Below are 13,977 nucleotides of genomic sequence, written 5' to 3' on the forward strand. Positions count from 1 at the left end.
GGAAATAAAGAAGAGATCAAGAACTGTGTGGGTGGAACTGATGACCCATCAGACTACAAAACAAGCCTGACAACATGGAATAAAAAACTGCAGAAAAATCTGGTTTACTAGTTCTGTCCTGGGAAGAAAAAATAAAATAAAGCAAACAAATAAAAATCAAGGATGATATTCAGTACTATAAATACAGCTACCAGCAGTCACTCCAGCTGCTCCAAGAAGCATACAAAAATACATATAAAGGACAAAGAAGTTCAGCAGATGATCTTGTGCTGATTACAGAGAAACATTAGTTCAGTATTACATGCAAGCATTGGAGAAAATTATCTTCCGTCTTTCCATCTTTTCTTTGCTCCCAAAAGAGGTGAGAAGCCAGGCAAATTCTGCAGTCCAAGTATTTCTGCCTCCTGTTACTAATTTGTCCACCACCCATCAGAATGTTTTGACACCACAGCTGAGAGATCAACATTCCCTACAACATTGGAGAACAACAAAAAACCTGCAAATACAGGAGTAGAAGTGATTCAAGTGTGAATGGGATGTCAATAGCACAGAAATTTAGCTATCTGAACCCCAGAAATAGTTACATGAACTCCGCTTTCGACCTACTCAACATCTTTCCCTCTTCTCCAGGTTTAAAATGATGTTCTTCCAATATGGAAATAAAGGAAAAAAAGTGGTTTTTATCCAACCAAGAAAAGTCAGAGTCAAGTGCTAGTTTGACTGGTGTGGAGGTGGTAGGGGAAGAATCCACCTCAGTTGTGTATTTCCCACAATGATTTCCTTGGATCTTCAAATGAAGATAGCACCTTAAAGGACATAAGAAACAAATCATGCACAAAAAGCTTACTTGCTCAAAGCTACAGTCCCTCACAGATATGGAGCAGCCTCCTGCCCGTAATGATTTTCAAGGCAATGTGAAGAGGCAGCTGGTAGAGCAGGAAATGATCACCCCCACCAACCCTGACATCTCCTATTTAATTCTAGGAAGCAAGGACAAAACTGGGTCACTGCTATTCCACAGGTTAACAGTGACATCCTCTGCAAAAGGACTCCTTCCAGCTGTTAACCATCATCTCTCAGCAGCAGCAGGTGCTCCCAAAAACTGTAACTGGAGCCTCTCATTAAGTCATTCTACACCTTGTTTCTGACTTCTGTTGAAAAGGCAAGACAAGGAATGCAAGGAGTTCTTCCCCCGACGACGAAGCAGCAGCGTAAAACAACACGTGATGAACTGACCGCAACCCCCATTCCCTCTTCCCCACTGTGCCGCTTGGGAGGGGAAGGGAGTAGAGATAATGTTAAGCCTGGGAAGAGGAAGGGGTTGGGGGGAGGTTTTCTTGTTCTGTGTTATTCTCCTGCTAGTTTTAGAAATAAATGAATACTTTTCCCCAAGTCGAGTCTGTTTTGCCCATGACGGTAACTTTAGGGATTTCTCCCTGTCCTTATCTCAAACCTCAAGCTGTTTTTCTTATATCATCTCCCCCTACTCTCTCTGAGGGTGGGGGGAGTGAGAGAGAGACTGCATAGTCTGGTCCTGATCCGGGCTGAACTACAACAACAAGAAAATGCACAAGAGAACACACGCTGTGCAGGCAAAAGGAACTTCCAACTCACCTACCACTGAGCTTTGAAACACATCATTTACTTCAAGCTTATCTTGCCTTCTCTCAAAAAAAAAAAAAATAAAAACACCAAAACAAACAAAACACAACACAACATGAAGTTGAATGAGATCTTAGGAGAGCAAAAATCAATTCTCATCTCAGCTGGAAACTGCCTCCTGTGCCTTAATGAGACTCCCTTAATCAGCCTCACTCTTCAGCTTGCAGGCATTTTTTAAAATTGTACACGTTACCTCTTGCATCACTCCTAATACGCAGAAAGGACTGCCAGTGAGGATGGTCAGTAGCTAGGAGAGGCATGCAATCACTACCTTCCCCTGCTCACAATCTAAGAGCAAAACAGTAAACCATAAGCCAAAGCTCACCAACAACTTCAGAGGAATTAAAAATGGGTAAAAGTGAATGGTACATCACAGATCTTGCCATCAGCTACCATTTCCTGGTTTAAGCATTTAAAATGTGTCATAAAAATACAATTTGAAAAGAACATTTCTCATTAGATAAAAGCCAGTTGGGAAAAACCACGCTAGAATTAGTTGATGGGGTTTCAGCAATTGCACTGGCTCTCTCAAGACCACATGCAGGTCAAAAAAAAAAAAAATAAATCACTCTAAACTTGGAGCAAATAGCAAGGGGGAGAGCTGCTCCTGGCTATAAATTGAGTCCCTCTTTCCATGCAGTTCTAGAGGCTGTTTAAAAGCTCCTATCAGTCCAGACCAAGGTCTGTCCATTAAGTAGGGTTCCTTATAGATAGTCCATCCCATGTAGGGCTGCCCACACTACTTTAGACTCACCACATCCTCAGAAATCTTCAAGTATTACCCAGCCTACCAAAACATTACCAAAGGATTTCTTAAGCTGGAAAAAACCTACCTATAGGGCACATCCATGGTTTGTTAGCCGGTGTACTGACAGTATTATTTCTCCTTGCTGTTGCAAGGAAAAAAAATCAGAGGGAAACAGAAGCAATGAATGCTAACAAGAGATTGCAGAGAATGGAGAATCTGAACACCATTTTTGCAACAATGTCCCCCCAAAAGCAGTCTGAAAGCAAGAGCTCTGTCTTGCCAGCAATTTCAATCATATAAAACAGACAACTGGAGGAGAAGGGCAAGGCCAAAAAATAGGTGACATACACAGACATGACAGAATACTGCTTATAAACAATCTTTCTTTCTTACCCTCCCTTCATGGTTGTGGCAGAGTTTTTCTGTTTTGTTTTTTAACCTGAGGTTAGGAGAAGACAGGTAGTTAGTTATATTTCCCCTTGAAGTATGAGTCAGCCTTTCCCCACGCAATAGCCTTGGGTGCCAGGAGCTGGAGTGTACAGCAACAGCACTGGAACTCAAAGTTCACTGAAGCTGCCACTTCACATCCACCAGCTGTCAGCAAGCAGCTACAGATAAATTCTGAAGATGACAGCTAAAAGTGCTGTGACACTTTCCATAAAAAACAAGGCTAAATTAGAATGGAGACCTGTATGCCTCTAGAGCTTAAAACCAAAGAGTCAAGTGAGGGTTTTTTACTCCAAAAAGCAGGTCATGAATCTTGCTTCCCTTTAAAGAATACTAAGGATTCTGAGAAGCCAGAGTGCCTGCAATGAGCTACAGGGGTAAAGAGATCTGACCAGCATTAAAACCTTATGTTACCACAAAACTCACTTGCTGTTTATTCCTGCACTGCATAGAATCAGTCCCCGCTCCCAGCTCCTCCTAGTGCGTATATTACTCTGACAAACAGATACACAAAGGAAGAATAATTGTTTTTTTAATATAATAGTTGATCCAAATTTCATTTGACAGACTATTTTTCTTTCTTCTGGGATCTGTAACACAAGGATGTCTACTTTGCACATGTGCTTCTGTATCATTTTATGGAAGAGAATCACAAGAGCCTAACATCCTACTTGGGAGAGACTGTTCACAACCTAGATAGACTACTATTATCTAAAAACAAAAAAAAACCACCTCGAACAACAGAGAGGCTACTCATCTAATGATTACCTAAGACTAGCTGTGATCATCTTTTCCACCTGCAACAGTGTAATAGTTCCCTTTTTCTCAGGAACATGTTAAGTCATTTGATGGCTTTGGATGGAAAACATTAGATAAGCACTATCTGTTAATATTACTGAATATATTTAGCTGCTTTTTAACACAGTAAGTCGCATTCTGCAAATAAAATTCACAGAGGTTTCAGCCAGCTTGATCTTACAAGCTCAGACTTTACATCCTTCCTTGGAGAAAATAGTTGATAAGCAATGGATAAATAAATTAAACCTTGACTATTATCATCTCCCCCCCCCTCAAGAATAAGTATTAGATGTATCCTTCCGGTATTGAAGAAGTGGCAAGGATAAGTTTGGGGGGAAAAAAAAAAAAAAAAAAATTAAATGATAGCTGCTCCAGCTGTCCATGCTTGACAGTAGCAGCATAGTGTGAGGACTAAAAGGAGAGCTTCCTCAGTAAAGTGAAATCACATATGCAGGACCGTTTGTACAGACGGAAGAACAACCTGCACCTCACTTTCTCCCCCTTATTGAAACAGCACAGCCCAGTATGCGTTACCATGAAGATGTGCAGTTCTTCTACGCACTCCCAAATCATCACCCCTACACTCTTAAGAGTGACTTTTTTTTCCCCATTTCAGAACAGGTATACAAGAACTAAGCTCCAGGAATATATCAGCCTGCCATCTTAAGACAAATGAAAACCCATGACAGCTCTGTAGTTCTTGTTTACAGGTAGCTTGCTGAATGCATCTGAAAGCTCTGTTTAGGTAGGCTTTTTTTTCTTCATCATACTATCACAGTAGCAGTTACAGATGATAGAAGAGTGACAGAAGACAGGATTCAAAGTATAACTTCATTCTGACTGAAGGTTAAGATCCATAATTATAATGAAAAAGCCCAAATCAAGATCTGAGCTAACGAGCTGTTTACAGGAAAGCTCCTTCGTATTAGTAAGCTTAACCAAAAAATAGAACAAACTAATGCTCAAGCAGGCGCACTGTCATAGCCAGCCATTAATCAGTACATGTAAGTGTAGTGACTTTGCAAATGTAGGTTTGCAAACTGACCTCCAAAGTTGGCGAGCCGTCCAATCCTTGTGACAGGAACCTTCCTCTCCCGGGCCCGCTCACTGAGCTGCAGCGGGAAGAGGGGAAAAAGGAAAACAAAACAAAAACAAAACCACAAATGAACTGGGCATATGGTCAGATACCCGCAAATTCAGAGTGCAACTTTGAGAGCACTTAAACAACTCCATGCTACAGAAAGCTTTTCTTGAACACAGAGTCTTAGATATGTTGAGAGATTTTCAAGTAAACACACTGCACAGCAGGCACACCATGAACTGAAACACACACTAAGCAAGAGTGGACAAGGCAGTGGAAAAGACAGAAAAGCTCACAACGATGTTTAGAAACCCCATTTTCACTTCCACCTCAGCAGCCCTTATATTTTGAACTTGGAGAAGCAGCACAATGCCAACCCAAACTCCTTTCCACCCATAGAAGGTTATCTGGTTCACAGTACTGTAGACAATTCCCCTACGCACACAGCTGGAGCAGCAGAAGAACATTGTTTCATCAAAGCAACATCCTGAGTGATTGAACCCGCAGTAGCATCTGATACTGGGTTTGGGGAAGGAGGCAGGAGATGGCAAGTTATCTCCATTGTGAATTCTGCTGTGGGCTGTCTGCACTGTCACACAAGGGCATGAAGCACTAAAGCAAAAATTGTGAGCTATGCTACTCTCCAATCTACTAATGCTCAGGGCAACACCTCTAGAAGGCTTGCAAGACACAGAACAGGAAGCCACAGCCTTCACTGAGAAAAGCTTAGGTCCAGTTCACTCTTCACAGCCATAGCAAAACAACTAGCTAAAGGGAACAGGGCCTTTCAAGGACAAGACAGACTCTTTAGGTCAGTCTCCAAACCTTTGTAGCCTACAGCTGTCCCTACCCGCTCAACATTTCACCCTAAAAACTGGGATGAAATACAGACCCTTCATTACTGTAAAACGCATCAATAAATACATCAAATCCTCCTAGTTCAGTGAATGAAAGCAGAGCTCCTGTTAATATAAAGATGAAGTCTAACCCTATATATGCTTTTTAAACATCCTCTCACATCACAATATCTGATATAGAGAGGACAAGTGTGAAAGGAGAGCCTGAAAAGCCATCAAAATAAGCATCACAGAGATCAGAGTTAATGAGCACTGACACTTCCCTCTTTTGCCTCCACAAAAAGGAACAGCGGAAGAGGAAGAAATGACAGAAACACAAGAGAAGGTGAGTAACAACAATTCAGTATAGAAACCATAGTACTGAGAAGCCTTAATTTTAAAAAGCAACATACCATCTGTTTGTAGGGTTTCTGCTCTGAACCTGCTTTGGCCTGTCTGGCTTTATCAATATCTTCAGCTGTTAATCCACTAACAGAGGAATGGTCTTGGTGAAAAGCCCTATTTTGTCCAAAGGCAGCAGCAAAAGGATTGCCAGGGTCCCTAAAGCCTCCAAATAACCTTGCATCCATTTTGGGTGGGAAAGGCTTCTGACCCATGCCAGAATCTCCAGTCTCACCAGCACTTCTAAAAGGTCCGTTCGTAGTGTAAGAGTAAGCAGGGCCTTCACCGCTGTGTTCGTGAGGCTTGCCAGGGGCAGTGGAGAAGTCCGCTGGAGCACCTGATGGCTCTCGAGCTGAGAAGTCATAGTCTTTCCCAAAATCCTCACTGAGATCGGTTAAGTTCTCCTGCTGTTTGCCTAGTTCCTGCAAACAAAAATAGAAATACTTTAAGAAGAAAACTTAAACCTGCTCCCTACCCATCTGTGGTCCTCAAAGATGGGCATGCAGCTAGGCTGTCACGTCTCCACAAGAAGTAATTTGTAGAGACTCTGGTACTGCAGACATTCACAGTAAGAGACAGGAAAAAGGAAGAGACACTGAGGATGCCTGGGATCACTGGCAGTCTTTCAACCTCGCTGATGGGACAAATTCTTTAATAGCTTCTCAGATATCCGTAACTGGAGACACCTTGTTCTGCATACACTGCCAGGAAGGGTCACTAACTGTGGAATTCACTAGAAGCAATACACTGCTCAGAAACAACAGGTGATGGGAGCTGCAGTATCACATGAGATATACTTAGGAGGGATAACAAAAAGCCAAACCTCATAGTATTTAGTTTTTACCCCTGCCGTGCTCACTCCTATTCTGTCCCTAATGCGTCAGCACTTTCAAGCCCAAAGCTACCAAAAGCAATACAAAATACATACTTATAGGCAAAGTAAGCTCAGCCTTCCATGGCCATGTCATCATTCAACGACTAGACTATGGTAGGGTTTGTCGTCATCCCAAAGTAAATCTAATTCTGTGCTTGAAGCAAGGATAGCAGCATAAAACACAGCATCGCTCAAGGCAAGCTCCTCCTTACAGTCTTTTCTGTTCTGTCCTGAGCTGCAAGAGCTGCCCCACAAAGTCCAGATATTTCACATCATTTTCCAATGTAGAAATAAAAAAATAAATGGGGAAAAAAAAGTCAGCAGCAGAACATGATCTCCTATTTACTTGCTACTTGACATATTCCAGTTACCTATCTCAGCAGCAGCAATACCACGGAAGAACTGATGACTATTACAGTCAATCAACAGGATTTTAAATGCTGCTGCGGTCAGGCAAGTAGGTAGCATATTTTAGGCTTTTTCCTAAACACTAATTACATTTCCCTTCCTCACAGAAAAAAAACAGAGCATGGTCTTTCCTGTTATTCAGCAGGTCTCATGCTATTCTGAACCTCAAATTCACAGCGGGTGGAAGAGTGTAAATCTGTTTACAAATGGGCACTGTGGCCACGGTACTGACTGATGATTTCAAGCAAGAAGGCCTCTCTACTTCCATACTTAAATTTTAAAAAGCATATCAGACAGCCAAAACCCTGCCACAGATCAAGAGAAGTGAAATACAGCCACTTAACTTAAAAGCTTTCCTCCCTTCAAAACAGAAAGTGTTTTAGCTTCAGAGTACAGATTTCTTACACAGCCCTACTTTGGCAGCACCTTCTCATGCAACTGATTTACAGAAGGTAGTGCAAGTGTTCTGCAAGGGTGCATGCGGGGCCTCTCTTGTGCAGAGATATATGCACAGAAACAGATAATCATATCTCTCTCTCCTTGGATGCAAAAGGAGGACAAAGGCAAGGCAAAGCACTATCCTCATAAACACACACACTTAGGGTATTTCTACTGCAAGCCTAAAAAGAACCAAGGAAACACAGGCCCAGATTGTAGGACTGAACCTATAGACTGCCATGACAGTCTAAGCTCATTGCGTAAAAAAGTCAAAACCTCACTCATTAGCTTCTGCTTCAAAAATTATTATTTGAGTTCCACTGCCTTTCTAAAGGAGGATAAAGGATGACAATTTTTGATTAAGAGACGTTCTTTTCCTCAGACAAGCCTCACATGTTCAAGAGACAGCAACACAGCAAACGTGAAGCTCTTACAAATCCATCTCCATGTCGGGTGACAGAAGCTGCTGCTTAGGAAAAGAAGAAAAGAAAAAAAAAAGAGAAGAATCTGGATTTCCTTATGTTCCTCAATGGAAAATCAGTTCTGAAAAATCTAGCCTGTGCTCTAAGTGATGAGCATGCAAACACCTGACTCTGAGCCATTCTGAAAAATATCACATGTACCAATTCCGTGAAGAAAGGCAGCAGCACAGACAAACCCAGCTCACTCTAAAAGAGCTGGTTCACTTAGTCAAAGGAGAGGTAATCAATGACTGAAGTTTAAAGGTGACTTTAAATAACAAAACTGCTGGCCAATCTTAGCAAGAGCTTGGTCTTTGACAAGCTGAAATGAACCAAGCACTTCTTTTCAGCGTGTCTTAAACACTCAGCAATACAAACAGAAACACTCTGCAGTAACATTCTCCTCTCCTTCCTGTCCAAGCATCTACTGCACACCACAGAAATCCTAGAGAATTCCCAGAGCATTGCAACATCTGTATTATTGATCCAGCACTTGAGAGCTAGGTTCTAGTTCACGATGCAAGCTCCTAGCCACTCTCACGACAAAACCAGTAAGTATCTAGAGTTAAAGCAAAACATCAGACTAGACTGTGCACAAAGAGCTTTGCTTACCTGCATTTTCCCCAAGACAGAACTGAACCGTTCTTCAGCAGAGGCCTGGAGAGTCCTTGCAATGGTAACCGCATCGCCCCCAAGCAGCACCTGCCGAAGCTGTCCTGCTTGGGTTTCTAGGAGAGCTTTACTAAGCTTTGTCAAGCCTTTCACGACCATGATGGCATCGCCCGCCATAACTGATGTCTTTCTGTGCTGAAAGATTAAAAAAAAAAAAAAAAAAAAAAGAAAGAAAAAAGGCAAGAGGTCAAGGAACATGTTTGCAACCAGTTTCAAGTCACTTAAGAGCCAGTGGCATATCCCAATCTCTTTCTCCTTTGGCAACCAGCCACCATGGGAACTTGTTTGCAGCTCAGATAGCACACAGGCCAGCTTGAATGACAGCTAGTTAGCTGACCTTACCAGGCAAAGCGAGAACTCTCCTTATGACTGTTCATGAGTTTGGATAATGTTCTGGGGCTCCACACAAATATTAAAGTTACCATTGATCAGGTGAAGCAATGCCAGGTAAATGTCAGTAACAGTGCAAAGATGGTCTTGATTCCTTCCAAGTGTTTAAAAAGGATTATTAAAAGCATTAGCATTTGATCTTTGATTATCATCAGGGTCTGGAATATATTCCCAGTGCCTCATCCCACAGATGAAGTGCACTGACAACTGTCACATCCCTCTCCTGCCCTGGAGCTATGCCTGCTAATTTTACATAGCCAAATTTCTTCACCCTCACACCAATGAGTAAGCTTTGTCTGTCCTTCAAGGACAGTCTGCTCAACTTCTAGCTTACTCCGCTGCTTTTAATTGGAAACTGAGGTATGCTCAAAGCACCTACCTACCACAGTATTTGCTAAGTACTGCACTACAGCGCTAAATTTTTTACTCAGTTCTTCTTCCTGTTCAAGAGGCACTCCATGTGGGATTCATAACAGTTTGTGCAATTTCAGTGTCTTCAAATACAAACCGGGCACTGTAGGATGCAGGATGGAGCACAACTGAGAAGAACAAGTTCCACCGCCTCCTTTGTCTCATCCTAGAACCAAGCTCAGGCTCAGGACACTGGCTCTCCTACATCACTGTGGTTCACGTAAAAGAAAACCAGGAGTGGCTGAGATACCAAAACCATTTTGCAAGGGAGATTTTTGCCTGCCTATTTCACTTATCTCTCAAATCTTTAAAGCACAGTCAGGGTCACGGTTCCAGGGCTGGCTCAGTTCCATGTCCTCCCACCTTTACTGACACAGAAGATGGAGACATACTGTTGGTATGCCTAAGGTTCAACCTTAACCATAGAACATTCTCTGTGATGATCTGGAGAAATAAATTTCTGGCTGCAGTAGGTACCAAGCACTACGAAGGCCATATATTTAAGTTATTTCCTTGGTAGGCACACAGGCACCAATTCATTTTTAGAAGATAACCTATCAACATCCACATGTCCACAACTGTAAATGTTAATACACTGAAAGAGTACAAGTCATTGAGTCAACAGTACACACAGCATTACACCCTGCCTCAGACCACAAGCAACTGGATCCAGGAAAGCCTGTCTCACAAACATGTCTCTCCATGCAGGAGAAGTATGGGCTTTCTGTATAAGTACACAATTCTGCTGCAATCACACAGGAGACGCACGGATTACTACAGCTGAATTTCAGAAACAGATTATTATGTAAACGCAGGGTAAATCCTGGTTACTGGAGTATTTGTTCAACAACTGTTAATCAGTGACCAAAATGAGGAACCACCGCTGCAGCCAGGAAGCAAGTATTATTCGTTACATGCTTTAAGCATGGCTGTTGGAAGCGCGGGAAAGTGGTCGCAATGAATCCGGGCTTAATGGGTTAGCTGTAAAAGTCGAGTCTACTCAGGTCATTGTGCTGTGGTTATCTTACAAGACCTATCTATATACTCCAGATCTGTAAGAAGTGCTACTTCTGAACCTCTACAGAGTTTAGTGACTAGGGTTGGTTTTAAAATTGTGTAACGTACTGTTAAACTTGAAAGCTGCATGTCAGGTAGTGAAATGTACTCTGTCAACAGGAGGTTTTTTTTCCTGTGCCCCCGCAACTTCACCCTGGAAATTTCCACATAGATCTCCCTCAAAGCATTTGCAGGTGGTCCCTGCAACTCAGAGCCAGGCAAAGAAACCAACCAACACCACAGTACTGTCCTAGCTGAACTGAGATCATTCAAAAGTTGCCACAACTAAGGAATAAGTGCTTTTGTAGTGGCAGGTATTAGAAGCACAGGAAAACTTGAATGTGAAAAGTTCATTCCCTCCCTCCCAAGGAGGACAATAAACAGTAATGCAATACAGATCAGTGTACGCTCTGACAACACGCACACACATCCACTTTTAACATGGATTCTTTCTAACCAACAATACTAAAAATCATATCCTCCTTCCACCCAAAAACAGCCGAAGGACATCTTGAAGTGACAGTTATTATACGCTAAATGTGCATTTAAAAAAAAAACCAAACCACAAACAAACAACAATCTTCCAACAAGATTTCAGGGAAGCTAATGCAACCGCAAATGGAAAACATACATTGCACAATGCGTGCTCAACCGCCCTGCTACTAAATATATCAACAAGCAAAGAGGACCAACTGCCCTTTACAAGTTTGGCTATAAAAGACAGCGCTAGGCACTTGCTGCCGATATCTTTCTGACTTCCATGCTATCACCCTCACTTTCCTCTGCACAGTAGTTAAAACCACCTAGGTACCATGCAAGTGCTTTGTTAGCTCAGAGTATCAGCAACAGCATACAGCACTGCCAAAGGACAGCGATTTATTGTAACAGGCCATTCATCCCAGGACTTTGCTGAACTACAGGACTCTGTGGAGCAAACACAAGCCTACAGGCAACTGACTTGCTGTTTTCAATGATCTTTCAGATTTCTCTGCAAGTAGCTCACAGACCCAAGTGGAAACCACAGTGCAAGCACAAAGGCAAGGTATGGTTCAATAAGGACTTCAGAGGTCAAACCCAAGGAGAGTCACCAAAAAATAAAGCCTGGGAAGAACGTATTTTCAGAAGCAAGATCATAGTCTTGCTTTCTAACAGAACTGTATCTGTAAGCCATCTCCTTCTGGTTCCTCATCTTTTGTATACCAAGTCCTCACCTTTAACAAAGCACAGTCAGGAAAAAAAGCAGAGGAAAAAGAAATAACTATATTGCAAAATTTAATCCTTTGCCAATAGCCACCAGCAGCAAGAAAACATCCAGGTAAAGTCTGCACCCATCATCAAGCAATATGAAGGTGGGAGCTAATAAGTGCTATGAGAACTGAACTGATACTGGAGGCATTTTCCCTAAGTGGAAAAAATCCCAGGTTATCTAGTTTTGTAGACCCTACCTTTAGTAGGACATGCCAGTTAGTTATCCTGGGGAGGCCATGGAAAGGCAGAGACTCATGAGGTTATCACAACCAGAAGCAGAAAGCATGAAAGAAAATAAATGATAGATAATCAAGAAGGGAAAAGACTACACACAAAAATAACCAATAATTAGTAGAATTACCTTTTTTCTTCAATGAAAAAGCAGCAAGAACAAGCAAAGACAAGAGATATGAAAACTGAAAGACAGAGGAAGCACACACTTCCAAGGAGAAGACTGGTATGTGTCCCCAACAATACACTCAATACCCAGCACAGATAGTGGGCAAGGGATTTTTTTTTTTCCCCCTTGGGTAAGTTCTATTCATACCATTACTAAATCAATCAACAAACAGCATAAGCAAGCTTTATCAAAACCAAATTTAAAGCATGGTTTCAAACAGAGTGTACAAAATCAATATCCCACTTGACTTGTCTCCGGAGGACTCGTTATCAAGTGCTAGCAAAGCAGGGCACTTCCTGCACAGAGTACGGACAAGTTGGTCGTATCTGCCCAAGCTGTCAGAGCGCCTGCTAACCTGGACTGAAGGGGGTTGACAAGTGTCAGTCACGAGCTATTTTCCAAGAATAGGCAGGGTCACAGTTTTTGCTTGGTAAACTTTTCACAGTTTAATGAATCTCTGGAAAACCTCCACACCTTCTAGCATGAGGAAGCTAGAGCCAAATCATCCTTGGACACCAGGCAAGGTCCATGCAGCAGGCAGAGGGGCTGATACAGTTTACCTCCCAGTGTGGCATCTAACCTATCTCCTGACACTGCACCAAATTTTGAACCCTGTTGTAGTGACAAAACTAAATCCATGCCTGGGATGCTCCTATGTGCAACAATTATCTGCCTCACAAGCCACTGTCCTCCAGTGACTAACTGCAGTGCGTTTCCTCCCTTCTTTACCACGCCAAACTACTGGACTGAAGGTTTAAACAAGTATAGCAAGACACTCGGCATATCAGAGGCCAGTAACAGAAACACTAAGGATTACAACAGGCAACAGATAAATTCTTATATTTATACTGTTTTCACAACACATCCCTCCATTCATTCCTCTTCTCTTCCACATGCTAGCACATGCTCCTACAGACACACTGACCAGCTTCTGACTCTGTGCTTTCGACTTCTAATCATACAGAAAGATACCAGAAATATTTTTTCCATGTTTTCTGTGCATGACAACACAATCTCTTTCAAGGTGAGGGAATTACTTCTACCATCAACAGTTTGCTGTCCACACAAGAAAGAAGCCTATCTCCTGCTGAATAATTAAAATACAAAACAGAACCCCAGCAGTTCTACAGTAGCCCACATCCCTTCTCTCAGGTCTCTAGATAGTTTTAGTTGCCTTCTTTATCTCCAACTTTTCTTTTAAATAAGACAAAAGTGAAAAAATATTACAGCTGGACAAGTAGTAAGGCAGAAATCACACTTACAAAGGAAATTTAAACAGTCTCTATGCCTTCCCTCTCTTCCTACTACCCATTATCACAATTACTGTTAATCTTAGTTGTATCTAAACAAGGACTCTAACTCTGGAATCAGGGTTATAGCCACTCACACCACAGTGAGTGCGGCAACAGCATGAAATAAAAATAATAAACACCACAAACAAGATACAGATGACTAGGTATTAAGCACATTTGTTCCGTGGCCATAAACCAGCAGTAGACCAACTTCAAAATAAGCATTATTCATTAAGCTGTTCTGTAACTAATCTTTTTCAGATTTTTTCATTTATGTGTGTTGCCATACCAACCCTTTCACATGATCCTTTCACTCATGGCCTTTCTCAGTTCCATCACACACCTCCCTACCA

General features: G+C 42.0%; 1 protein-coding gene across 1 annotated transcript in view; it reads right to left on the bottom strand.

The window, feature by feature from the left end:
- The window catches only part of COQ8A (coenzyme Q8A), a 49,577-nt gene that overhangs the window by 28,016 nt on the left and 7,584 nt on the right, over positions 1-13,977 (bottom strand). Inside the window, exons 2-4 of the mRNA XM_086745042.1 lie at positions 8,768-8,962; positions 5,986-6,396; positions 4,701-4,767 (exon numbers count right to left, since the gene is read on the bottom strand). Of these exons, the coding sequence (XP_086601168.1) occupies positions 4,701-4,767; positions 5,986-6,396; positions 8,768-8,944 (655 nt within the window). The 5' untranslated portion in view covers positions 8,945-8,962. The remainder of the gene's footprint in view (positions 1-4,700; positions 4,768-5,985; positions 6,397-8,767; positions 8,963-13,977) is intronic.

This window comes from Chlamydotis macqueenii, chromosome 3 (genome assembly GCF_036417535.1).
Source record: "Chlamydotis macqueenii isolate bChlMac1 chromosome 3, bChlMac1.mat, whole genome shotgun sequence".
NCBI classification, from domain to species: domain Eukaryota; kingdom Metazoa; phylum Chordata; class Aves; order Otidiformes; family Otididae; genus Chlamydotis; species Chlamydotis macqueenii.